We start from the raw sequence: 27,010 nt of genomic DNA on the forward strand, positions 1-27,010 counted from the left end.
ACTACTACTCAATATCACACACACACACAAAATTAAAAAACTTAACAGACGATAACATTACAAACTTGGGAGGCGACATGTAGAACCTCTAATGGCTGAGGCTTAGTCTTGTTATAAGAACAGTATTGTATGCTTGCTGAATTATTGATGTAATGATACAAGTCCTCAGTTTTTGTAAACAAAGAAAACATTATAAACACTAGAGAAGTACTCTGAGAGCACAGACCTCCGCCAAGCATACAGCTCATTTCCACCACTGATCTTGTTCTTCCATAGAGATATCAGTGATTTCCACCCATACGTACTTATAGCATTGTGTGCTGAAAGTCGCCCGATTTCCCAATATAGTTACGTCATAAACCCTCAGCTGCAGGGCGCGCCTCGCCCTAGCAGAAACTACTGTAGAGCACGCGCTTTAGTGCGCGCATGCAAACCTCAAATACGCGCAGCCTGAACTCCCAAGTTCATTGACCCTACCTGCCAAAATATATAAAATCCTTCATAAATTCTCCAAAATTCTCGGATCACTACCAAAGGTTAATCGATCGTTACTTGTGTCATTCTCAACCTTTCCTGCAAGTTTCATCCCAATCCGTTAACTACTTTTCGAGTTATTTTGCACAGGGACGAACAAACAAACAAACGAACAAACGGTAACAAAAACATAACCTCCTCCCATGGTGGAGGTAAAAATATGTACCATTGCTATTATCTACTTCAGTTGCCCATGGTAACCAATATAAGATATTCTTTGTGGATAACACAAATTCATCATAATTTAGTTAAATAATTATTTTCACATGATCACTTTTGTCATTCCATTACAAGCAGCACCTAAATTTCCTATATTGCAATGATGCTTACATTTTCTTTAGCACAAACTGTTTAACTTTTTGATATAACTTGTGCAAGCACTATGTCATATTATGACTCAAGAATATGATGGATTTTTCTTTTTTTCATGTTCTTCAATACATTTGACATGTAATGCAAAAAAAAAATATAACAAAAAAAAAAAAAAACCAACCACACACACACACACACACCTGCATGTAAATCAGATGTGCCTCACAGTATTCTGCCGAACTCCATGCTGTGCAGGGAAAAGCTTTGCCCTATAAAATGCCTCGCATAATTCATCTTCTACCAGACCAGAGAAATGTGAAATGCCCTCCCATGAGCCCCCACCATCCATATTGTATGCAGCTTGAGTGTATCAGCTCTCCTATCCAATTAGCAGTCTTGTTGGTTACCTCACTAATGGCCTGTAATTACCACTAATCAGCCCACTGCACATCAACATCATATATGGCGGGCATCTGCCCAGAATAGAAATGAATGTAGGGGTGGGTGGACGAATGGCATGCGAGCTCTTTGGCCAGCCAGAGGTACACATTGGTACACATGTGTCAACGTTGCATGAAAGTTCCCACCAACACAACAACAACAACAAACTCTTCAGTTCAGTTTGGGGGTGATTTATGAATACTCTCTCACACACATGTTTGCCATGTGCATACTCCTGCAAGTCCTTTATAGTTTTTTCATTTTTTTAAAAAAAAGTTGAACTGTTACTGCAACAAATATGTGCTTCTCTGGAGTACAAGTACGTAAATTCTTTAATAGAATGGAGTACATACCTTCATACAAGATGTCAACTAAAAGAGAAAAAAGAATTGACTAGTTAAATCTCAACATGTCTTCTTTTTTTTTGTGTAGGACTTTCTATGGGGAATTCCTCATTACTTGATGCTGCTAAGAAAAAGGAAGTGAAAGAACTACTAAGATGTAGCACAGTGGATAAATGGAAGGTAGGCAGAAGGACATGTGTAGACTATGAACATATACTACACAAAAACAGTATTCTTACTGCCCTGAAAATTTGTAAACTCTCAGGCCTTAAACATGCAGGAATGGAACATTCCATGATTCAAGAATCTTGCATGCCGATATGTAGGCCTACAATTGTACACCAAAATTCACAATGGTACTTTACCAAGACCTTATGACATTATAGATAAACAGATAAACTTTTCAACTTTGCTTCTTTCAGCAGTTTTTTTTCCCTCTCTCTCTTTTTTCCCCTCAAGGTGCTGGGACAATGGGCAGATCCTTCATTACCTTCCCATATGAAAGCCTTGGAAGATGGTTCTTTGTACATCTATAGCCACGCAGACCACAGACTAACAATAGAATCGAGTGGGGCTCCAACCCTCGGAGAACACAATGCATGCCATGTCTGCAGTAATCATGAGTAAACATGTTCATTATTTGAGTAGACAAGCCATTTATCAGCCACCCCATGAGTGATACAGTCTAAAAGGCATGTTGCAGTCACTACTTACGTGGACGCACTTTTTTGGTACAGGGAGTCATTTAAAGGACAAGTTCACCTTTATAAACATAAGGATTGAGAGAATGTAGCAATATTAGTAGAACACATCATTGAAAGTTTGAGGAAAATCAGACAATCCGTTCAAAAGTTATGTTTGAAGTTTTTGTGCAGTACCCGCTGGATGAGAAGACTACTGCAGTGTATGAATAACTTAGATGTCACATGCGTACAACAATATAAGGAAAATATAAAGAGAATTTCACAAAATTCCATCTTTTGAAAAAAGTACACATTCCCCTGACTCGTTACCGACAAATGTTATGGGTAATATTATTCCCCCTGCCTTTAGAAAGAGGCAAGTCAAGTGCTCTTTTATTATGCAAAAAAAGTGAAAATATGTTGAATTTTCTTTTACATTTTCTTTATACTGTTGTACGCATATGACTCACAAGCTGTAGTAGTCTCCTCATCCAGCGGTTCCAACACAAAAATTTTAAAAATTCATAACTTCTGCATCGATTGTCCAATTTTCCTCAAACTTTCACTGATGTGTTCTACTAATATTGTTGCATTTTCTCAATCCTTATGTTTATGAAGGTGAACTTGTCCTTTAAGTAGCTGCATCAGTGACTGATGCACCCTACAGTCCAACTGCAAGTGTTACAGATTTTCTTTATACACACAATCTGATGGCACATTACTCCTACTGCACATGACGGACTGTGACACACTGAGTCAAATATACAAACAAATGTTTGAGGAGGGAGGCGGAAGAAAGAGGGAGGGGTGCACATCAAAATAAATAGACTGGCAGAGTGTTGGAGTAAGGGGGCAAGAAGGGAACTGTCTTTACCGAGGAGTCACTCACTATGAGCAAATAAAACTGGCTTAGGGTGACCAACCTCTTTCCTTCCTCCAATAGATAACAACGGCAGACATCTTCAACTGACGAACTACTTTTCACTTGAACTGTCAACTGATGCATCTATATCCATTTTACTGTCATGCTAAGTTTTCATCAAAAGTACCGTACTTGCATGAAATGAGTTGCTCTCTACATAGCAACTATCATTGTGGAAAGATGCCCGTGCAAAATGAATTTGGTTCTTGCTGCAAATAATGAGTGTATTTCTCATGAAAGCAGTCAACAGGACCCACATCGGCATTTATTCAATGACTCACAGAATAACATTTTAAACCTCTATGTGGGTATGATTTGACTTTGGAGAGCATTCCACACAAAATGAAAAAGCTGCCATTAAAATAAGAATGCTTTACTTTTATGTGCCCACATTTGTACATTTAGCAAATATAATTTACCTTGTGTCACTTTGTATCCTTTGTACTTACAAATACTGTACAAAACAAGCACATATCACGTAAAAATCATAAGCCTGTAGTTTCTACCTTGACAGCTTGATAGAGTGGGAGCATGTCTGCCCAAGTGAGCAGTTTCCCCCATTGTTTTAAGTCATAATGTAACTGAGATGTGAGACTAGAAATCACTAATTAAACTCAACACACCACACAGTTTGGTGGCATTTTTTCTTCCACCTCTATCATGATGTCACACAGAGGCCTTCCATTCCCAGGCAAAGTACAGGTTACTTTTGAAAGATAACAATGAACATTACAAATGTTTCGATTACCTTGGCAAATAATTCTCTCCACTATGACTGTACCAGGCTGGGTCATGTGATCACATGAGTAAACGAAATGAAATATTTGCTCTCCTTAACTCAAGAGGCTAAATCAAACAAAGTCCCATAAATCGGGAAATTGTTGATTAAATGTAATTTTTGCTGTGTAGGTACTGTTAGAACTAAATACCAAAGATCTGCAGGTTAAAGAGGGAAGGGGTCAAATATGAACAAAAAAGGGGGCATGACTGCCTAAACAAGAAGAATGTTTAAAAAAGCCAAAATTCACCACAGGCCAAAACTGTTTGCTATGAATCTGGGACTTTCCATACACACAAACAACAAAAACAGAAAATCAACAGTGCAATGAGTGCACTACTGATGCAGGGTACAAATTGGATTTATAAGCTACATGTATGCTTCACAAATGAATCTAATGAATATTCGTCATGACTTTCCAACAAACAGAATCATGGCCTATACACTGCATCATGGTTGGAGGGGTAATTTTTGAAGGCTGTGCATTTTATAAGCTTTGACTCTACAGGTGAAAAATCATGGTTGGATGGGACATTTTGTGCCTCGATGACATGATTTGATATCTAGTGATTTTTTCAATGTATCTAGCAATAATGTATAATGAGATTCTATAAATCTTAGAATCTGGACAGGATCCATCAAATAAGGCACACATGAAAACCCTAACAAACACAGAGTATCGATAAAAACTGGAGCAACACCTCCATTGGCATTTGATGGGGTGGGTTTAATAATTTCATTCCTTCCACTATCATCATTTTGGTATGTTTCATCAAAAAAAAAAAAGGACAATTATGTAAGATTTGAAATGTGAGCTACAATCACTGGATATCCAGTGTGTAATTTGTGATGGGTTCATGAATATATCTGATATCAATACGGTCTGTATATAAATAAATCCATATGATTCATTGTAAAGAATGTAACAATAAACACACATATTTTCCTAACCAGATGTTTTATCTTCTTTGATTTGTAGTCACTGCAACTTATGTCAGAAATATATGTCTGATGGATTGAGAACACATCTTGAAACCAAGAAAGTTGAGTGATTTCTGTGATGCTTTCACATGTTGAGACCAGCATGCACTACAAACACTTACATTGTATCATCACTTGTTTCGATGGGGTTTTATTGTTCACAAAACCATGAACTATAAACGTGCAATGTTTGTTTATATTGCATTGTATGACACACTTCATTCTCCTATGTACTCCTTTAAACTATGCATTTTTTATAAGACTTTCTTTCATGGTTCCTATCAAAATCATATATGCTGGATTCTAACCAGTAAAGTTTAACCAAGGACAACACATATCAAAATAGGATCAGAAATCTATAATTATCCCCATCCTTACCGCACAATCTCCTGTTGCCATGGATTTAAAAGACATATGGCGCACAATATACACAACAGCCCATGCCTTATGTAATACCTGGCCTCCCGTACATTCACTGTCACACTAGTATGGGCACATTGTCTTGCATTTCTAGCACACGCATCAAACAGTACTCGGTCCCTAATTAGTATGCTGGGCAAGGACCCGCCATTCCATGCACGGTGAGTGGCGGTGTTGATCACACTGCTAAGGCTCGTAATGGGGAGGGGGAATTTCATTAAATCGCGGTTGGCTATCGATTGATCGTGGGCCCCCTCGTAGGAGATTAAAGGAAATGGAGAATTAATATTTTCTTTTGTCTGCAGGCTTGTGGCAAAGAAAAGGCTCTGATTTGGTTTAAATCAGGTGCAGTGGCTACATGTTTTGTCGACTCATAGTCTGTGCACCAGTACATTTGAATCCCATCTGTTTATGTTTCCCCAATTAATGTTGCAATCTTTGCAAGTCATCCAGACACGGGAAATATAAAACCCAAAATAACATACCAGGTAAGTGGTTTCGAAATGGGCTGTACTAAATATAGTTGGTAATTCCTGGGTAAAGTGAAATCTTTCAGGGATGCATTACTTAGATGCTGGAATTTTCATGTCAATATGTACTGAAGCTCAAACATTTTAATCAACAGTCATATGCCACCTGCAACATACAAACTAAATGTGACTAAACATACAGTATTCACCTATATGTGCACGGTGAAACCGACATTAAATTTCTAAACTTTTTTCTTTTTTCAGGGAGCACATTGTACTCAGAATTACTGCTAGAAGGTGTTAATAGACTTTATTCTCACCATAATGTTCATGAAATCAGAAGAATTCATTCATAACCAGCCGTAAATTGATAAATTGTGCAGAGCATCTGTCTCATTCCTCCCATGTACATGTACAGTATGTACTATAATTAGGTTTAAAGGGGATGGCTAGTAACTGATCTGTGGGAATGCTGGGGGAGGATTGTTCCAATCACCATATCTATTGTTGTGTGAAAATTATTTGTTTCAGAATGGTCTCATATTCAAGTAATGTGCAGTTTAATGTTTCCAGGGTAGCATGCCTGTACAGTGACAGGGCGATCTTAACGGCCTGTTATTATACGATCGCCCCGTCACTGTACAGGCATGCTAACCTGGAAACATTAAACTGACATTACCTGAATATGAGACCATTCTGAAGCAAATCATTTTCACACAACAATAGATATATAATGTACTCTTAAATTAATCCCACAAGGATTAAAACAATCATCCCCCAGCATTCACACTGATTCCCACACTGATCAGGTACTAGCCATCCCCTTTAAAGGGGTGTGAAAGGCTACCTAGAACTTGCAGATGGCCAAACGGGTCTCATGGCACAGGGGAGGGGGTAATTTGGATCAATTTTTCCATTACAGTGTCTGCGGACCCTAGGGGTGGCTGAAATCAAATTTGCAGGGAAAATAGGGACTGGGTAAACAGTGAACTAGTGAATGAAAGATGGTTGTACAAATACCCCAAGTAGTTTGGCTCCTATAACACACTCTATCAACTCCACCTCCACAATTTGAAATGCTTCTTATGATTAACTCATTCATACCAAACTGGAGCTATGGTGGACCTATATCACTGCAGCCACAGTGGGCTTCACTTTTGTATTTATTTATGATATAATGTCCATTTTTAGACCCTCTGACATAATCTGTCTGTTGCCTCTTTTGAAGAGTTTAAAATAAAAGGCAGGAAAAGAGAACAGCCTGTGCTCCACCATCCACTGTTGTAAAAACATAACCTTTACCCTACCCCCCCCCCCCAAAAAAAAAAAAAATAAAACAACCGACAACTACAAAACAAGCAGTGGATGAATATTCTTTGCACAAAAACTTTATACTTTGGCATCAATACAAAACAAAAGAAATTACGAGAAAAAAAAATATATATATGGTGTATTAGAAAATGAATGAATACACTTGCAGTCTGACCTTCCTACATTGTAAATATTGGTATGGAATCTACAAGGGGCAAAAACTAGTGACTTTAAAATATCAGGGCTGATGGTAAAGCTAAACAACCTTGAATTTATTGCCATTCACAAGACAAATTTGTTGATTTCCCATTTCTAGCATATATATCAGCAACAGAAGAGATTCACAAAAAAAGTGTGAAATATGTAGGGCAAACATGCCAAGGCTGACAGAGTGAAGGCATCCAGGAGAGGAGACGGCCACTCCCCCACACTGATAGGCTAATCTATTTTTATCTCATACCATTAAAAAACAAAGAAAGATAGCTGCAGAGCCAGGCCAAAGCATTTCATTTCACTAACCACACCATTTGTGAAAAATATCCAGTTGTGGATAGAAATTCACCCATACAAATGCATAATAGAATACAAACACACATTTAAGAACAAATTGGCTTCCACAGAAATGTATAGAAATTATCTTTATACCACTTTCAAGCTGTAGATAATGAAAAGATTTATCATGTCTGTGGGATAACATTCTGCAGTCTTTCCTGAACGGGGATATTAGGCCTACATTGTACATAGAAAATTTAATGTCAGTGCACATATTCCATAACTTTGAAAGTTAAGCTTTATTTAGGCAGATATTTAGATATGATATGCCACTGTCATCTGAAAATGATTATTCCGAAATAGTGGGACAGATCCTTTCTGCCAAGTCTGATAACTAGTGATAGTGACTAGAATTGAGACTAACACCCAGTGTAGGAGAGGCAGTAGATCAAATTATACCTGAGACTGATGGAAAGCTGTGGATGCACTGGGCATGCTCGAAATTCCATCTGTGGGAGTGAGTTGGTGGTGCTGTATGCATGTACATGTATGTCCAAAGGGTTAGTTGAGGACAGCAATATCACTTTCAAGGGACTGTACAGTAGTGGTTGGGGTGGGGATTCATCTTTTGAACATTCTTAAAGGGACATTCCGGACGATTTTCATAATTTCACATCATGTAGTACATAAATCAACAGCTCCATGTATAGATTCGTGGGATTTGTTGTGGTCCTTGAGCAGAGAAACCAATAAATTGAAAATCTTAGACAAATTACACTGAACAGTGTTGATGACATCAGAGCCTCATATACTTCAGAAATGTAGCAATGCAATTCCATTACAATACCACTTGCTCAACAAGTTCACCTGTGAAGAATCTATGCATGCCTTCTTCTTTTGTCCTTTAAGTGAGATAATGAGAAACCTCTTATCAAATATGAAAGAGCATGTGATTTTAAGAAGGATTCAACGTTTATTTCATGAAAATTGGTTTTCAAATGGCTGAGATATCAAAAAAAGTGATAATAATAAAAGGCGACATGCCCCACCTTTATTGGGATCTCTTTGTTTCACCTTGTTTTTTAATATCTCAGACATTTCAAAACCGATTTTCATCGAATAAACTTTTGATACCCCTCAGAATTGCATGCTCTTTGACATCTCATAGAGTGGTTTCCGAATATCTCACAAAACGTTAAAAGCTAAATCCTCACCCCGACCAGAACTGTACACACCCTTTAAAGGGATACTTAACTAGAATCATTTTGCTGAATAAATTTCAAGACAAAATATCAATAAATCTTACAAGTGCATGTTTATGTCTACGCATAGTTCAAGCAAATCTGCATCAATTCCTACCCCCCCCCCCATTTTTTTCCTTTTTTTTTTCATCTAAAAATAACTGGAATTCTGATGCACTCTAATACTGTTTATTCCCATTTCTACTCTCAAAAAGGACACATCACAAAGATACCCTTTCAGGTGCTCTTACAGCAAAAACGCACCACACCAAAAAAAAAAAAAAAACACAACAAAACAATCTTCATGTATATGAAGGTGGTGGACTTGTCCTTTAAATAATTTACATATTCTCCACTACAGAATTCAGAACCCAACATCATCATGTTCATTCCTGTCTGACAGACTTCAATGCATAACATGTCTGAAATCTTACCACATCCTGAACATAACTTTTTTATTTATTTATTTTTTTTTTTTTTTTTTTGGGGGGGGGGGGTAGTATTTGCAAATTTATGAAAAAAAAATCTTTCTGTAGATGTGAAACATGAATTTTAAATTGCATTCCTTTACAATGTGATGTAAGAGAGTCTTGGATTTTTGAAAAAAAAAAAAAACAAATCTGAGATATACCAACATGTATTCTCCCTAACAATACCTATCAAATGAAATTCATCTTCTCAGTATAAAGGCAATGTAACAGAACCTTGAAAAGCATACCAGGTATACAAAATCTGAACTTTGCTTCCAGGCAAAAAATCAACGAAGATATGCTATTGTGTGTATTTTAGAAGTAACATAATGGCAAACTATTTGTAGCAAAGCTCACTTACAAATAGGATTCTTTCTTTGAGATATTAATCTCGGAATTATCATTCTTCAGTGCAATGACAATAGGTCGTCCATCAGCAAAAGATAAATGTGTAAAAGTCAAAGGGAGATATGTGAATACCATCAGTTCATTTTCTGGTACAAAGGGTATAGCCTGCAGATGCTATTCCATACTGTCACACTCACAGATGCTACAAGGGTCAAGAGTACAACCTCTTCAGTTGCGTGGGAATGGGCACAGAGCTACTGGAGAATATGATACTACCCAAATGATATGTGCTAACAGGCAGGAAATGGAGAAAATATTCAGTTTCTGCGCAAAAAAAAAAAGAAGAGGAAAACAACTACAGCAAAGATATTTCTGTCTGTCCATTGGGCACAGCAGTGCATCCACCTCAACTGTCCTGATTTAGTATGGCACTTTCCTGTATACAATCTGTTGTTACCACAATTCTCCAGTTTCCACTTTGTGTCAGCCATGTCAACCATGATTGGCTACGGCAGAGGGCACGCCACGCCCTATACCAGAGTGTATATAGGTGATGAGGACACTGGGGCAGGTGGTATCCACATATCCCAAACTGAGTAATGCTATTCCACTTCACAAGATCACAGTTCATCACCTACATATCACTTACACACCCAGAAGAGTTGGTAGCTATCAAGGGAAAACTGACTATTCTCTTTTTGCTATGAGCGATATATATAGTTGTGGGAACAGCTTAGCTTTACATTAAATTACGAAAACAAGCTGAAGATAACATTAACAACAAAAAGTGCTAGATTTGATGTGAGCATGTACAACAAGAATTTTCTTTTCATTTCAAAAAACAAACTATAGGTCAGTCATTGATCTGATTAAGAAACTTCACTTTAAGGGTGATGTATCTTTATTGAACCTTCCCTGAACACTTGCAGAATTTCCTCTTGTATATAATGCCCAAAATTTGTATACAAGTATGATTTGCTTAAGTTCATGTTGCTACAAATATGTTTCCAAAACTTGTGTAGGGAAGCAGGAATGCATTCTACTGATTCAAAATGGCCTTCCATGGAACAGGCTCAGTTAAAGTATGCATTCCATACACATTTTTTAAAATACCTCAGATTATAATCATCAATAAATGCTACCAAACATTTCAAGGAATCATGACATTCTATTTCTAAAATCATTCTAGGATTTTCCCTTTAGATCGTATGCCAATAAGTCAAAAGATCAGTGTCATACATAATTCTTCACAGTCATGCAAGAAACTTGATACATTTCTTTCTCTTCTTATGCCACAGTCATGTGAAGGCATGTTTCTTAATGTTCAGGTCATGTTAGAAACTTGTCTTTTATCTTAGAAAGTGACGAGTTAAGTATTTTAGAACGCAGATCATGAAATAGTTGTATCTAAATGCAAAGGCTTTTATGGTGTCAGAGCACAAACATGACATTTTAGCATTTTAATGAGTTAGCTTTTACACTCTTTTCTTCACCTAACATTCATTCTCTATGTATCTTTAGAAACAAACTTGTTTTTCAGGTCTAATTTTGATAAAACTTTTACAGCTCTGTTCAGATAATACTCTTGAAGGCAATGTGAACATGGCATACCACTGCAGTTTAAACACATGATATGTGAAGAGTCAAGTATAAACCTGATGTTTTGGCATTTAACGGAGTTGTCTGCATAATATGAACTCACCGTTACAAAGGTGTCTCCTTCTTGTAGCCATTTCTGGATGAACCCTCAAAGCCAACTTTGACTGCTTGCTTCATCTCCAGGTGTGATAATCCATTTCCATTGCTAATAATCTCAGGCTGGTTGAGCATCCCCTGGCTGCTGTGTAATCCAGTATTTCCATGGACATGGTTGGCCTTACGCTGATACTTTGGGTTGGTACATATTCCATTGCGCTTGGTGCGTGGCTCGGGGGAACCTGGCATACGTCCATTCTGTGCTCCCATCAAGCGCTGGATGTTGATCTGGTTGAAGGAGCCAGGTAGTGATGCTTTGCGAGCAAACACCTGCATCTGGTCAGGAGTCATGCTGACAGGCTGAGAACTGGAACGGTGGTGAACAGGCGACGGTTTCATGGCATTCTGCTGCATGATCATGGACTGCTGGAAGGAATGCTTTGTGGCATGTGTCGGTGATGGCTGCGTCTGGCCACAGAGCTGACAGGAAGAACCACTGTTGGCATTCCCATTCAACTGCTTGCGGGACATGCGAGGAGAGCGGTCCACTGGGAGATAGTGAGCTGGAGAGCCACTGGTGTTGTGGACAGAGGTATTCAGGTCTTGGCTGTTCAGGCTTCCCAAAGAGCTTGCTCTATGGAGAGACTGCTGGGAAAGCTCCTGGTGCTGCTGAATGAGGTGCATGTGGGTCTGATGTTTGTGCCATGGAGATGGCACATTTTGCTGGTCTTGGACATATCCGTTTCCAATCTTAGGAGACAGCTGTTGGCTATTTGTCCTTGGCACAGGACGCCTTGTTGGAGATGGTGATGCAGACTGGACATTGTGTACCACCACATGCTGCACAGATCCATTTGGTAGGGGATTTGATGATTTTCGAACACGTTGAGGGGTTGGGGGTGGCTTGGGCTCATTTGAATTAGTTGGTGAGCTGGGGGCACTGGAGGAACTCTGTCTCCTGGGAGAGTGCCTCGGGGATGGAAGTGGGGATGCTTCACTTGGAGTTGCTGATAACTGATCAGCCCTTGGTTGATGGACAGAGGGAGAGGATGACCTCGAAGACATGTGTGCTGGTGATGTTGATCTTCTTGATGCACCAGGTGGGTTAGACTGGTGTCTTCTTGCACTTTGCCTGGGAGTCCCTTGGAGCTGTTCAGAGCTGTGAGCTGTTGTGATATTTTCTGGTATCGTTTGAAATGAGCTGGTAGGTGTGATTTTGGTGGGGGTACCATTCCTGCCAACATTTGCATCAGGGGGGCATGTTCTTGGTGATGGCGCCCGTTTGTGTGAGACCATATGCTGCTGGAGCTGCTCTGTGAAAGATGTCATTTTGCTCTGCTCCCGTAGTGCACTTAGATGTAGGCATGAGTTGTTGGTGGAGTTAGTAAGATTTGACGATGACTTGGTTGAAGGGTTTGAATTACATGACTTCCTTTTGTCATATGTGGAGTCTGGAGAATTTGAAGGAGAACTACCTTGAAGTAAGGCACCATTAGTCAGCATTGATGGCTTATTGTCACTGTTACTCGAGGACAATGAACTTCCACTTCTCTTTGAAGATGCTCTGCTTGAAGGTGGTGAGAGTGGGTTATGGACTCCATATTCTTCCAAGAGTTTGCTTACTTCATCATGCCCACCCTTCAAGGCAACTTTCATGGGAGTTCGTCCATGTTCATCAGCATGATTTGGATTTGCTCCAAAGTGCAGGAGAGCCTTCACAATGTCTACATGACCCTCCTGGGCAGCTATGCAAAGAGCAGAAGCTCCTTGGTTGCATGTGTGATTGATATCGGCCCCTTTCTGCAGCAGTACCTGGGCAACAGATACATGGCCCTGCCAAGCAGCTGATTGCAGTACAGACCTGCGCTCCCTGTCTACAGCATTTGGATTTGCATTGTGATCTAGGATGAGGCTGACCATCTCTGAATGACCCTGCCATGAAGCCACATGTAGAGCTGTTCTGCCTTCAGTATCAGCTAACTCAGTATCAGCCCCATTCTCCAGGAAAAATTGTGCCATGGAAAGCTTATTCTCCAAGGCCAGCATGTACAAGCTGGACCTGCCCTCTGCATCTCTGTAGTTGATCTCAGCACCTTGTTGCAAGAAAAGGAGCACAAGATCCTGGTGGCCCTCGGATGCAGCTGCTCTTAGGGCTGTTCGACCATCATGAGAACAATGCGTTACACTTGCACCATGGACAAGGAGAATTTTTACACAATCCATGTGGCCTTCTTGAGCAGCTAGAATCATAGGAGTGCGACCATCACGATCTGCAATATCAACTGTGACATGGGGTCCTTGCTCAAGAATTGCTAGGCAGACATCTTGATGACCTTCATAGGCACACATGTGTAGGGGTGTCCAGCCATGGTTATCTTTGTGCATCTCATCCAAGCCTCTTTCCAGTAACATGCGGACAATATCACAATTGCCCTGTGATGCTGCAATAGACAAAACTGTTCTGCCTTCCCCATCTATTGTATCCACAGCAGCTCCCCAGTACAGTAATGTTCTCACAATAGTGGGATGGCCCATCGATGCTGCAACAATCAGCGCAGTTCTGTTATTGTTGTCCGTGTGATCAACATCTGCTCCACCTTCAAGCAACAGCTCAACAACAGTCTGATGACCTTCATAGGCAGCTACCAGGAGTGGTGACATTCCTTCATGATCCCTGTGATCCACAGCAGCACCCTTCTCTATCAGAAGGGTAACAACATCCGTGTGTCCCTGATTCACAGCAATTGACATAGCAGCGACAGATAGGGCTGTGCGGCCATCAAAGTCTTCGTGGTTGATTTCTGCCCCACTGGTCACAAGATACTCAACGATTTCACTATGTCCCATGTAGGCAGCAGCAATGAGAGCTGTTCTTCCCTCGTGGTCTGCCTGATTCACATTTGCTCCATGGTCTACGAGAGTGTGAACAATATCTGCATGGCCACCCCATGCAGCTGCTCGTAATGCAGTCCTCTTTTCATTGTGGTCACTACAATCCACTATTGCACCTTTGTTGAGAAGTGTTGTGACAACATCTGTATGTCCTGCCCATGCAGCTGACCGAAGTGGTGTCCATCCATCATGATCTACATGGTCCACTTCTGCATCATGACTCAACAGAAGTGCAACTACTTCAACATGTCCATGTCGCGCTGCTAAGCCAAGGGCTGTCTGGCCTGTGCGATCAGTCACACTGACGTCAGCACCGTATATGAGCAAGGACTGGACACTTTCCAAGTTACCACTGTAGGCAGCATTGGCAAGGAGAGAGCGACCATTGCTATCAACTTGATTGATGGAGGCACCACTGTTAATCAGGGAATGCAAGGACTCCTGCTTCTCCAAGGCATCTTGCAGAATCAGTGAATTCCTGTCTATGTCAACGACTCTGGCTCCAGCACTAACCAGTAGCTGTGTGACTTGCTGGTCCTTGGGGGCTTGTGAAGCCAGGCAGTCATAGAGAGGAGTCCCTGCCCAAATAAGCCAAAGGGCAAGATGACTGCAGTCCAGGGGCGGTGAAAGACCAGCTTGGAGAAGATTCCTGGCAAAATCTTGCACTTGTGAGGGGGTCAGATCAGGAGCACTGCATGTGTATCTCAACGCAAGCATTGTGTGACCTTCTTGAAGGCTACACATGTATTTCTGGGTACAGTACTTGACATCCAGTAACCATTCTGCAAAACTGTGATGAAACAGCATGATCTTGTTGTCCCTACTCCTAACCAAAATCTTGCACATCATTTTCAGTCTGTCCTGGAATTCCTCACGTGTAAGTGCAAAATTGCGTGTCTTTGCACATGCATACAATTCACTTTCAGTCAGTGGGCACTGGGCAGCAAGCATAACACTCAAAACAGGCCTAACTTTTGCAAATTGCTTCCTCAAGAAGAGTCTTTGGCATAACCACAAGTACAGTCCATTCAGAGTTCCTGGAATTTCTGTGATGTCCTGCAGTGAGATGAAACCATCAGCTACACCATCCAGAACCTTCTCCAGATACATGATGCAACCATTGCTCTTTATGTGAAGTTGGTTTAGCATTTCTGCAGTGTCTCTGCTCAGCTGAATACGAATTGCCTCCTCGTGGTCCAGCCTCCTAAGGATGTACTGCTGCACATCTCGGACGACGTGAGATTTGCGGAGATCATCCAGACTCAGCTTGCGAAAACCTGTGAACATGCGTGTCACTGTTTTGCTCTGTCGTCGTGCACTACACAAGAGACACAGCCAAGGCGGAAAGAGTTCATGATGATTTGCAAGAAGCTCTGCAATGGTTCTGCTACCAGATGGGCTATCACCTTCAAGCACAGGGTATGACTCATCCAGCGAATCAACCAGAATGAAGCAATTGCGTGTTGGAGGATTCAGTGTACATAGAGGAACAAGGACACCATTCTTGAATGCCTCATCTGGATTGCGCTCACAAGCCGCAGGCTCAAGGATGGCTTGGACACTGGGGTCCCTCAGCTTTTCCTCATAGCCATGGATGAGAGTCGAGCGCGTGATCATATTCACAAGTCCTAGGATGAACTTGGAAACAGACAGGGTCTCCCGGTTACGTGACTGGCAGAAGTGGTAGGCCAGCATACGCTTGTTTAGACTTCTCTGCTTTCCTGTGCTTGTAGGCCAGACAATTTCCGTACACAGAGCAGTCTTCCCACTGCCTGGCCCTCCCATTATCAATGTTCCGCATGTTCTGGATGCCTGCCGATTGTCCAATCCATGAACAAGTTTTTGGAAAGCCCACTCCCTGCAGAAGAAGCGCTTCCCTTGCAGCATGCAGGTCGTCATCCTGATGGTCCAAGTAGTGTCCTCAATGAACAAATATATCCAGATATTCCTTCCTGGTGTGGGTCAGTGTTTGCCACTCTCTTTTAATTGATGCATCCACCGCAAGATGTGGCTAATCATCTTTCCTTCAACACAGGTGAGGCAGTCTCTGGACAGTCCTGTATGCAAGATAAATGGAAAAGAAGACCTGCACTGATGATTTCAAAATCTATATTTCTTTAACATCAGTACACTTTTAGATGAATCCACAATCATTATAAATGACACATAGACGATTATATGTGACATGCACTGCATTACCATGACTCTTCACAGCTAAGAAAGATAGATTAAGGTAGAAAGAACATACCAGTACCTTCTTTTGAAAATTTGAGGAAAATACAAAAATAGGAAAATTATAACAATAATTGAATGCATTTGCACCTATATACTTGACTAATAACACAAGCAATTAAAAAAAAAATCTTGCTGCATGTACCAAAATAACTTACATGGCTACATGATCTTTCTTGACAAGAGCCCTGCATTGTCACAATTTTTCATGACATCATTACATCATGATCATGATTGAGTTAGCAATTCAAGGTTCACATAGGAAAACCTCAAGCTTGTGACACGACATGTATTACCGTACCATGATGGGATGATTCACCGGGCAAAGAAAGTCATACTTGACTGTGTTTCTAACCACAGAAAAACACTGTGCACAGCATTCTGCTTGCAAGAACATAACAAACATATAACTTTTCATGTTCTAGACAGAATATGACAAGGCCCAAGCTGTTGGCATCTACAGTATGTTCTCTTTTGTTCCATTAGTGAGTGATACATAATTTGCCCATTAGATACATGTCTACGAGGAGACTTTTTCTTCATCTGCTTCTTTCAATTAACGTTGTGTTTCTGACTGTGTAGCTAGGTGTGACAGACAGCACAAGCTATGCTCTGTATGTCACGGATCACCTAGCCTTTTGTTTTGAGCAAACATACCATGAAAGGAAATCCACCTGGAGTTTAGGTTAAAGGTAACAGGATGTAATAACAAAGATATCTAGTCAATCAGGTATTCCTTTTAACTCCTTATGATACATTTGGAATGAGAAACCAAATTAAACTTGTTTCCTGAACAGAGATTCTGAAATGGACTTTTCACAGCATGCACCAGGAGCAAATAGGCAATGGCTGAACTACCTATCTTGGTTTAACAGAATTAAGTGACGCAACCTAACTTCTTTCACTTTTGTTTCATCTTTTATAAAGACATAGATCTGTTTATCAAGCATTTGAGTGCAAGACACAACTCTCTTCCCCCTCTCTGTCATGGTGCATTTACCCCATTCTCCCCTTTGCCTACCCCCCCCCCCCCCCACCTTCAAATGCCTCCTGACACAATGATGTATTAATAGAAATAGATAAATTCTGGTAATGTGAAGGTACTCTGTTTCATATACATGTCATGGAATATAAAACAATAGAAACAAAACCATCCCTTGAATGTCCTTGTTTACTCTTTGAATACAGCAAATGGTTTCCTAATTGCTGCATGAATGCAACAGTTATTATTTTTAAAGGAACATTCCACACGGTTTATAATTTCCCATCATGTAGTACGTAAATGGACAGTGCCATTTACAGATTTGTTGATTGTATTGTGTCCTTGATCAGATAAACCAATACTCTGCAAAACCTTTTAAAAACATGACACACTGAACAAGGATGATGACATAGGAGGCTCACATATTCAATTAGTGCAGCAATGCCATTCCATTCCATGTAACAACTGTTTGGAACAGTTTACCTAGGTGTAGAATTTATGCATACTTTCTTCTTTCATTCTACTTTTATTATGCAATTATGCATTCTTATGTGGAGCTATGTCACCATCCTCATTCATTGTGATTTATTATGACTTTTGAAAATATTCTTACTCATCTCAATCATGATAAATTCTGAAACTCTGTATCCAGTATAACCAATTTGTAAAGGCTCAGATGCAAGTCTAACAAAAATATCAGGTGTCCTGTAGGTGCATAGGGCCTACTTGTGACCTTTTTGTCATGAAATTTATCTTATATCAACTTCACAAACGATAAGCTTCAATGAATCCACCTGTTTCACACTCTAAATTATATTGACAAATGGGGAATCAGCACTAATTTTATGACCAGTAGGGCCTATATTCATGAACCAAATAAATAGCCACAGTATATTAACTGTTATAAAGGGATAGAGCCTGGAGGATATTAAACCATTCATTAAAAAAAAGAAGCTTGCTTGCAGAACCAAGCTACATGTAGTACCTTTGGAACTCAAAGTCAACAACAAAAACTTGGGGATTGTCCGATTTCTCATAGCCTATTGAGGATGACATAAGTACATTAGGAAAAAAAAAATGTTTTTGAGTGATTAGCTTATATTTTTATTCTTCCTGACACATACAGAGCTTTCTAGACAATTGTCAAATGCTTAAAATGTTTGAAACTTTTTCTTCACAGTAAAAAAAAAAACATAACACAAACACACACACACACACACACACATATCATTAACACAACTGAATAGAATACCCATGCTATTACAAAAAGCAATACCAACACAATTATCAAGATGCAATATTGAGAATCCTATCAGAACATTGTACTAGTATATGGGAGGCCTACAAGGTAAAATATAAAGTTTGTTTCTACATTAATCAGAACGTAGGCCTATAAAGCAAATTTTCAGTTCATATTTACACTAGCCATGTGTACATGTGTGCGCAAACCTGTAAAAGTGGACCTTGGAATTTGAAATATCATGCAATTAGACGTCGTAACATCCCAAACACGTGCATGCATTGAATAATAATGCAGAGATATATGCACTGATTACATGATGCAATACGACAAACGCAGCCTCGTATCGAGGGTGGGCGGAGAAGGTGAGGAGACAAGTGCATCTTACTTTGTGGAGTCACAATTCAAGGAGCCCGTACACGTTTGATAGCTAGGGCATCTTCTAAGGACAAACCACTAGAGGTATGGGAGAAGAATGAATCATCTCATGTCAGACACACAGACACTATCCCATTACATGCACATGCCACATGTGTCGTGACAAATGATACAAGCTAGAACTGAACATTTGTACACTCAAGATAGAAAAAGGCTTTTTAAAACTGGTCGACTGAGAGTATTCCTAAGATCTGACGGCGGTTTTCTTTATACTAGGACACTCAAATATTAATCCTCTGCTTTCAAAAGTGCATGGTTAGACTAATTCCAACAAAACCCTTCCTTCAGCTTGGGGCAGGAATTTGATGTGAACACGTGATGTGTTGAACATTAATTTTGATCAAAGTGTCGGTGTGTGTCCTATAACCAATAATTATCGAAAGAATACAAACAACCCAATCCCAGCCCCACATCATCCCAACGATACCGAAGGAGTGAATATATTATGTACCCATGAAACACTAGCGGCGCTTTACTGCAATGAACGAAAAACCCTCACTCACACGGCTCATTCAAAACAGCCGAATGGGGCACCGGTGGGAAGGCCGCTCTCTCGCCATACAAGACTGTTGCAGTAGACGTGGGTAAAGAATGTTTGATATCCAAATATGTCCGACCTAGAACACCTCTAGTCCATTAAACACATTTTCCAACATATTACTTACAGCGTATTTGTTGAGTAACTGTCTAGATGGACGATATCCCCAATAATCATTTCGAGTAAATGTAGCAAAATACCACGAGTACAAGATATCCACGATAAATGTCCATAGGATTCCGTTAGAAATAGATGTGGTTGCGGAGCACAGCCAATAGTGCGTGCATATCGGCGTTTACGATCCGTGTGTGCATCTTATCCAAAGAATTCAGTCGTCTGCTGGCAATGCAGACGGCCGCAAGTTGTATGTGCAGGTCTCGTGTTGCTGTAGACCGACGAACCAATCGCATTGCGTTTGGCTTCGGTGGGCGTGGCGTCTCCGTACTGCATGAGTTGAACAACGAATGAAATCTCAAGCTGATTGACATACAGCACATACTTAGTAGTAAAAAGCCACACTGCGCCAGTTCATCTGAGGCGTCGTGTGCTCATTGCTTTTCAACAAAACCCCGATTTGAACGTGCGCATTTTATCATGAGGAATTGATTCAAAAGGCCTGTTTGTTAGGCTTGCCGTTCCTTTCTTACAATGCAAACTGTAATGAATAGAGTGAAGTGGTAGAAAGGAGAAGAAATACGAGAGAGTACTTTATATCGCCACTAGAATGAATATATAGAACAAAATGCAATGCCTGGCTGCGCTTGGAACTGCTCAATGTATGGGTTGCGGTAGGGCTGCCGTGTTCTAACAAGTTCTTGCCAATGAAAAGCTTCCTGGAGGTGAAACCGAGTCAACCGTGTTTCTCCAGACTGAAGCGGAGAAAAAAAATAGAAGAAATGAAAAGAAAAGAAAAAAAGCAGAAAGAGAACGACTTAAATAAACCCCTATTACACATCTCATACACAATTTACCTGCTTCATGCTCATCCTGCCCAATCAATATACAATCAATACTTCGACTAGTCGGCAGCAAAAGAATACACTAAAAGTAATATCCAAGGGTTATGGCAATCGTTGAAGGGGGAAGGGAGGGGGTATGTACAATCATACACACACAAAAAAAACCCACACATCTTGGGCTTTTCTACGTCTGTTCTTTTTTTTCCGATGAAACTCAACGTCATTTAAGGAGGAAAGAAAACCCGACATAATTTTACTCACTTTATACCTCACTCACTTTCAATAGGGCAATCATGCCAAGGAGGTACTCTAGGCTAGCTCGCCTAGTACGCTGTATACCTCCTTGGTTATTCTGCCTTTGACTTTTCTTCATAGGATGGAAGAAGACAGAAACAAGAAAATCGTCTACGATTCTTCTGATAAATCCGATCTCACTCTATCAAATTAGGACTAAAGACAATTCATCGATATAACAATACTTTCCTTCAAGCATTCTAATCAATTATGGATCACAGAATTACAGAATTTCGTGATCCCACTGATACTAATATAAAAGTCGTTGTTTAAGAATGACTCGATTATGGTGATAATCATGTAAAACATGGATTTGCTATGCAAATGCAACATAAATTTTGTTTGTATATATAGGCCTGTATATAAATACATATATATATATATATATATATATATATATATATATATATATATCGTTAACATTTTTTGCAACGAATTCACGATGCTCCTTTTAGGCAACTTGAAGATGTTACATACTTTTGTTCCAAAATATAATTTTTAGCTCGCTTCGAAGAATGATACATTCTGCAGATTATACACTCTAAGCTATCGTCTTTGATATTACGCCATGACATTTAATGTACATGATATTATTTCCGAATGCTATTTAAACTCCCTCTGTCACAAGTACTCATTTCAGTTCTTATCTGATCGTTAAACAGTGGTATCATGAAGGACATACAGCTCTTGAGGGGCTAACCATTCACTGTTTGCTTGCTTTCATTTGGAATATGAAGGCAAAAACTGTGTATCAATAGCCTAGTTATACTTTGTATGCTAGAGGTGGGAAAAACAAAGTATCATCATAAGGTCCTCGCTAGCAAGCCACAGCATAGGGCGAGATTGTCGACAGCAAAGAGTTGAGGGAGCACTGTTTCAGTCTATAAAACTCCAGCGAATGCATAAACGTCATGATAAAAAAATACAAACATAAAACAGACCAATGCAGGACGTGCTCTCCTGCTGACAAGATGGATATGAAAAACCTGGGTCAACGGAAATTTGTCGTTTCGCATCAACGCTCGTGCAGAAACCAGTCAAAAACAGTCCCTCTCTTTTTCCTTTTTTTTTTCTCCCGAGGTGAAGAAACCATTAAAAGAAGTGAGGAATTGTTTATTGTAACATCGGATGCATGTTGCGTTGTTATTTCGCACATTTCAGTGTCAAATCCAGGTGAAAATGGACCGTCTCCTTTCTACCTTTATTACGTCTGCCAGGTTTGAGGACAATGTATCACCACGACAAGGCCTAAACGTTTCTCGCCCAGCAGGAACTCACCCACATTATTTGATATCCTCACCCTCGAGAACCAAAATAAACTATGTATTATAATAATAAATAGTGAGCGAAGATGGAGAGATGCAGAAGTCAGTTGGATCATTATGTGTTTGCTACTTTTTTCATCATGTGTTCATTTTTTCTCATCATTTTGTTTGCTATTTTGTTCCCCATTGTGTATCCACTCTGGTAAAGACTGTCAGTGCGCCACACAATTAAGACTATAGTATTCACTATAATTTGTATGTATATCATATTCATTGTCATGTGTGAATTAAATGTTTTATGAGAAAGCCGATTCCTGATGGGGTAGAACTTAACATCGTTGGCACCACATATTTTAAGACAATGAGCTATAAGGTAATGGTAATGGGGGTTAGCGTACACGAAAACAAACAAAATGAACAAACTAAAGCAATGACAAATCATGATTGAAAAACAACGGTGCACTTTGTATATTTCTATACATACAGAAAGAGAAAACAGGCAAAATGTAACAAAATGTCAGATGGAATTAAGATAAGACAGGGTTTTTTTAAGGGATGATAGGCAGTTAGGTTAATCACAAAATTGGATTGTTGTCGCTTTGGGTTTACAAAGATCGATTGGAGAATACCAAGTTTATCGCACTAATTCGGACGAATGATTCATTTCGTTAGTAACCCGACCTGCTATCATAATAACATGTCCACCCTGGTTTGTCCTCAGGGAGCCTTGTGCTATACTGTCGCATGTCCCTTCCGCACGAATGAATAGATATTCTGAAAAGATTACCTGCTTGCTCGCGATCAAAGAGACACCGGCCGTCAATTCTCTCGCCCCGCGGTGGACGGGCCAGACACGTTCCCCCGCCTTCGATACCACCTTCTCCTCCTCCTCTTCAATTTTTGTGTTTACGCAGGGTCAAGGCTAGTCTTGGCTCAAGTCCACAGGGAACGCCTACACTTTTCAGATGTAAAACGTCGGTAGCTAATTATGTGGTTACTCGTAGATTTTTTTTTTAATGAAAACACATGCAGCGCAAACGCGACATTTTGATTATTTTGATGCGTCTTACAAACCACTTCTCTCAGCAGGACGAAGATCTTATTCAACTTGATGTGAAATGATACCCAAGGAAACAACTATTGCTTTCTTCATCTCTTGCAATGGTCATTGAATCATACCTAGTTCTCTCGATCATCTGTCACAGTGTTTAGTTAATCGTGTGTCACGTTTAATAGTTTAGTGTTAGCTAATGAGTATCTGTCTGAAAGACGCATTGAGGGAAATGGACTCTCGAAACGGTCACAGATCAATCGCAAAGACAGAGTTCACCAAGGTACGTCGAGAAAAGGGACGTTGTCTGACTGCTGTAAATAGAGGCAGAGTTACTGTGAAGATTATGTTATTTGCTTTGTCTGATAACAGTATTACTGTCTGTGACATTGCCGCAATAGTAATCCTGAACCAGTGTCACGAAGTGACTCGACTGACGTCACAATTAGGTAGATGGTTCTCTACATCAACAACAACAACAAAATAAGGTAACGATAAAACCGCAAGAAATTGAAATAAGTGGATGAACACCAGCAGCTCTCAAACAATGATTTATCTGTCTCTATTTTCTTTTATTCAGGACAGACAGCAATCACGTGAAATCAAATGAAAACCTATACAATAAAATGCTTTCTATCGTTTGCACAATTTTCCTGTGGTACTGATGTCTATACGCATGCATGTTTTATTTGCACGGCGTTTGTTTTCTCTGTTGAACGACAGTCTCGATTTCAAAATGAACATGAACCCTTTTTTTCTCTGTGCTTGCCGTTTGCTTTCTGTGTGTGCGTGTGTGCGTGCGTGCGTGTGTTTGTATGTGTATTTGTAGCCCATTTTAGCTGTCGTGCATTTCCTTTGTTTCTGCCTTATCGTATCGACATCAAATTTCTTTATTACAACTTGCACGGACTATCGGTCGAGCGATACCAAGGCAAAAGATGGGTTTCTATCATTCTCCTGCACTGTAAGTCTGTGGTGTTGACTCTATTAGTCAGAGATCGTGAGTGCGGCCCCGATGGTATTGACACTCGCACCTTCCCTTGTTTTGACTCCAGGACAGTCGTGTCCTTTTTCTTGTCTTCTTCTTGTTCTTTGCCTATTTTTTCCCCACTGGATTCGTCTGGAACAGAGCTAGTTAGTTCCTCGACGAATTTTCGCGCTCACCTGTGTCATAAAGACACGTCATGATGAACGAACTGCAAACTTTGGCGCGCGATCTCTCTCACAGTCCTCATCTTCCTGTCGTTTTCTTTCTTTCTCTCCCCAGTCTCTTCCAAATATTAATGTTGTCCATTTTAAATGGCACTGGTTACTACTTTCAGTTATTGATGTAACCATCTTCCAATAATCGATAAATCAATTACTGCAGCTATTCGTCAAAAATCATGGGAAGGAGAGACGATATAACTGCTGATCCATGAGGCGAGTTTTTTCGATAATATCAGCACCTCTTGCCCCTGGGGAGATATGCGAAATCAAATTAATCAGTATGAGGTCGAATGTTGCGGGTATGTTCAAACGTTGTTCCACAGAACTGTCAAGAATATTTCATCTACCTCGGCTCACTGATGCGGTTATTCAAAAGAAACTGAGTTTCGTTGAAAAGACTATGACGTGAACGTAGCCGATTTTCGCAAAACATGATCACAACTTTGTATAATATTCTTTTTTATGTGGTTTAGCCTTAACTATGATATTTCGCGATGGTAACACGACCCAAGGGTGTTGATTGTGCCACCCCAGAGCGGGAGGAGGGGGGCAATCAGAACCCCCACTGTCTCTTTTTGTAGGCCAAAATGATGCCTGTTGGTGTCGTTCCCACGATAACCGGTGGGATTTGTAAATTCGAATTGCGAGTATCTGTTTTATTTCTATGATGTCGTTTACATTTTCGGAAAATTGACTGCATTGTGGTTCCCTAGTTTGTAGTCTGATATGAACGATATGATACAAATTACCACACAAAGACTGCATAATTTGTTTGATTGCAAACTTTGGCGAGTGCATAACTGTATCACCATGCAGTGATCGCCACGACTGCAGAATCATAGTCTTGAACCGAGACCCAAAGTAGGCTAAATCCATCTTCTTCGTTTCCTTCTTCGTTTCCGTCTTCTCCGTTCTCGTAGTAGTTTTCTTCTTCTTCTTTTTCTTCTTCTTTTTCTTCTTCTTCTTTTTCCTTTTCTTCTGCTCTTCTTATTTTCTCTCTTTCTTGCTTCTTCTAATTCTCTTTCCTCCTCCTTCTCCTTCGCTTCCACCTCCTTCTGCTTTATTCAATCTTACACGTAATTCTGGAATCTCATGAGCAACTTTTCACGCACCATACACTCTGTACCTTAAAGAAAGACGATCGTTGATCCGTAGAACAAAAGTGTTTTTGAGTTTTATAGGCTTAATGAAAACCACGGAGATTGTAATCCGTGACTGCGTATCATCCATATTATTCAACAAACCCGTGTGAAATGTTCCATTACATGATGTCTGATGTCGCGGGGGGGGGGGGGGGGGGGGGGGGGGGGGGGGGGGCAATCGTACCAAAGACGGCAACTTGTTAATTTTCAGCAACTGATTGACTCTGTGTGACTATACCAGAAAGGTGTTTGCTTTTTCTTCTGCTCAGACTTTCAGTTGATTGCTCAAGCACGTTAAGCAATGGCATCATATTATGCATGCGAATTTAAAAAAAAAAAGTAAATGAAGTAATGATAAAACATGTTTCCGCAGTGTGCAACAACTTAATGCCCTGTGATTATCGATCGCGCCTTCCTGTTTTCGAAGGGCCATAATTTTTTTTTTCATCATGATTATAATGGTTTCAATCAGATCGTTTCAATAGTAGGCCTAATATAAATAAGTTTGGCATTGAGGCAGAATCTATCCGCGTTTTGGGCAGAACTCTTGTATTGGTGACACAAAAATTATACACAAACATATATTCCAAACACTTAACACAAAAATACTGACGGTATATATAATTATAGATACAACGATGAAAACACACAAAGTATAGGCCTATACGTTAGGATACTTTGATAATCATAATACAAAAAAAAAAAACCTGCTTCGCATTAATCGGAAAATTTGTCATTGTTGGCATATAATGATGTTGGTTTGAATATGTTTTCTCCGAAATGTTGAGGTGTGACTAAATATGAAAAACGCCTTCCTGCCTACATTCAGTCTCTACATATATCGCGTAGTATACTACAGATGAAGTCATACCTGCCTTGCATTCGTACTTCAACGCTAATGACTTTATCCTCTCCTCTCGCTGGAGTGAACAGTGTCGGGTAATTCACAGTTCTATATTGCCATCTTAATCCAGGTGAGATGATACATCAACAACCCGCTTTTAGCTGTAGAGACACCGCCGCAAACTCTATTTTTAGGCAAAAGATCTGGTTTAGTCAGCAACGGTACACAAAAAAAAAGGAGAAAAATCCCCTGTCAATCCCCTAAACTCGCTGTAAAGTATGCATTGACAACACAACCGTGGCCGACGGTTAATCGCTACGTCCTAACTCAATCAACACAATCAAAGTGTGCCAACGGGATACCTCGATCAGACCGATTTGACTCTATTAAAGGAAAGGTGCTGTACAAAATGTATAGTGTTAATATCCTACCACAGAGAGGAATTGCTCTGTTTGACCAAGAGCTCTCCAACATGATCGGGG

General features: G+C 40.0%; 1 protein-coding gene across 1 annotated transcript in view; it reads right to left on the bottom strand.

Annotated features, from left to right (window-relative positions):
- LOC139743996 (uncharacterized) overlaps nt 1-19,945 on the bottom strand; it is a 38,595-nt gene extending 18,650 nt beyond the window's left edge. Inside the window, exons 1-2 of the mRNA XM_071654464.1 lie at nt 19,892-19,945; nt 11,450-16,391 (exon numbers count right to left, since the gene is read on the bottom strand). Of these exons, the coding sequence (XP_071510565.1) occupies nt 11,452-16,233 (4,782 nt within the window). The 5' untranslated portion in view covers nt 16,234-16,391; nt 19,892-19,945 and the 3' untranslated portion in view covers nt 11,450-11,451. The remainder of the gene's footprint in view (nt 1-11,449; nt 16,392-19,891) is intronic.
- Nucleotides 19,946-27,010: the final 7,065 nt, after the last annotated feature.

The sequence above is a fragment of the Diadema antillarum genome, unplaced genomic scaffold, assembly GCF_040938485.1.
Source record: "Diadema antillarum isolate AM-2024a unplaced genomic scaffold, OU_Dant_1.0 seq00001126_RagTag, whole genome shotgun sequence".
Classification (NCBI taxonomy): Eukaryota; Metazoa; Echinodermata; class Echinoidea; order Diadematoida; family Diadematidae; genus Diadema; species Diadema antillarum.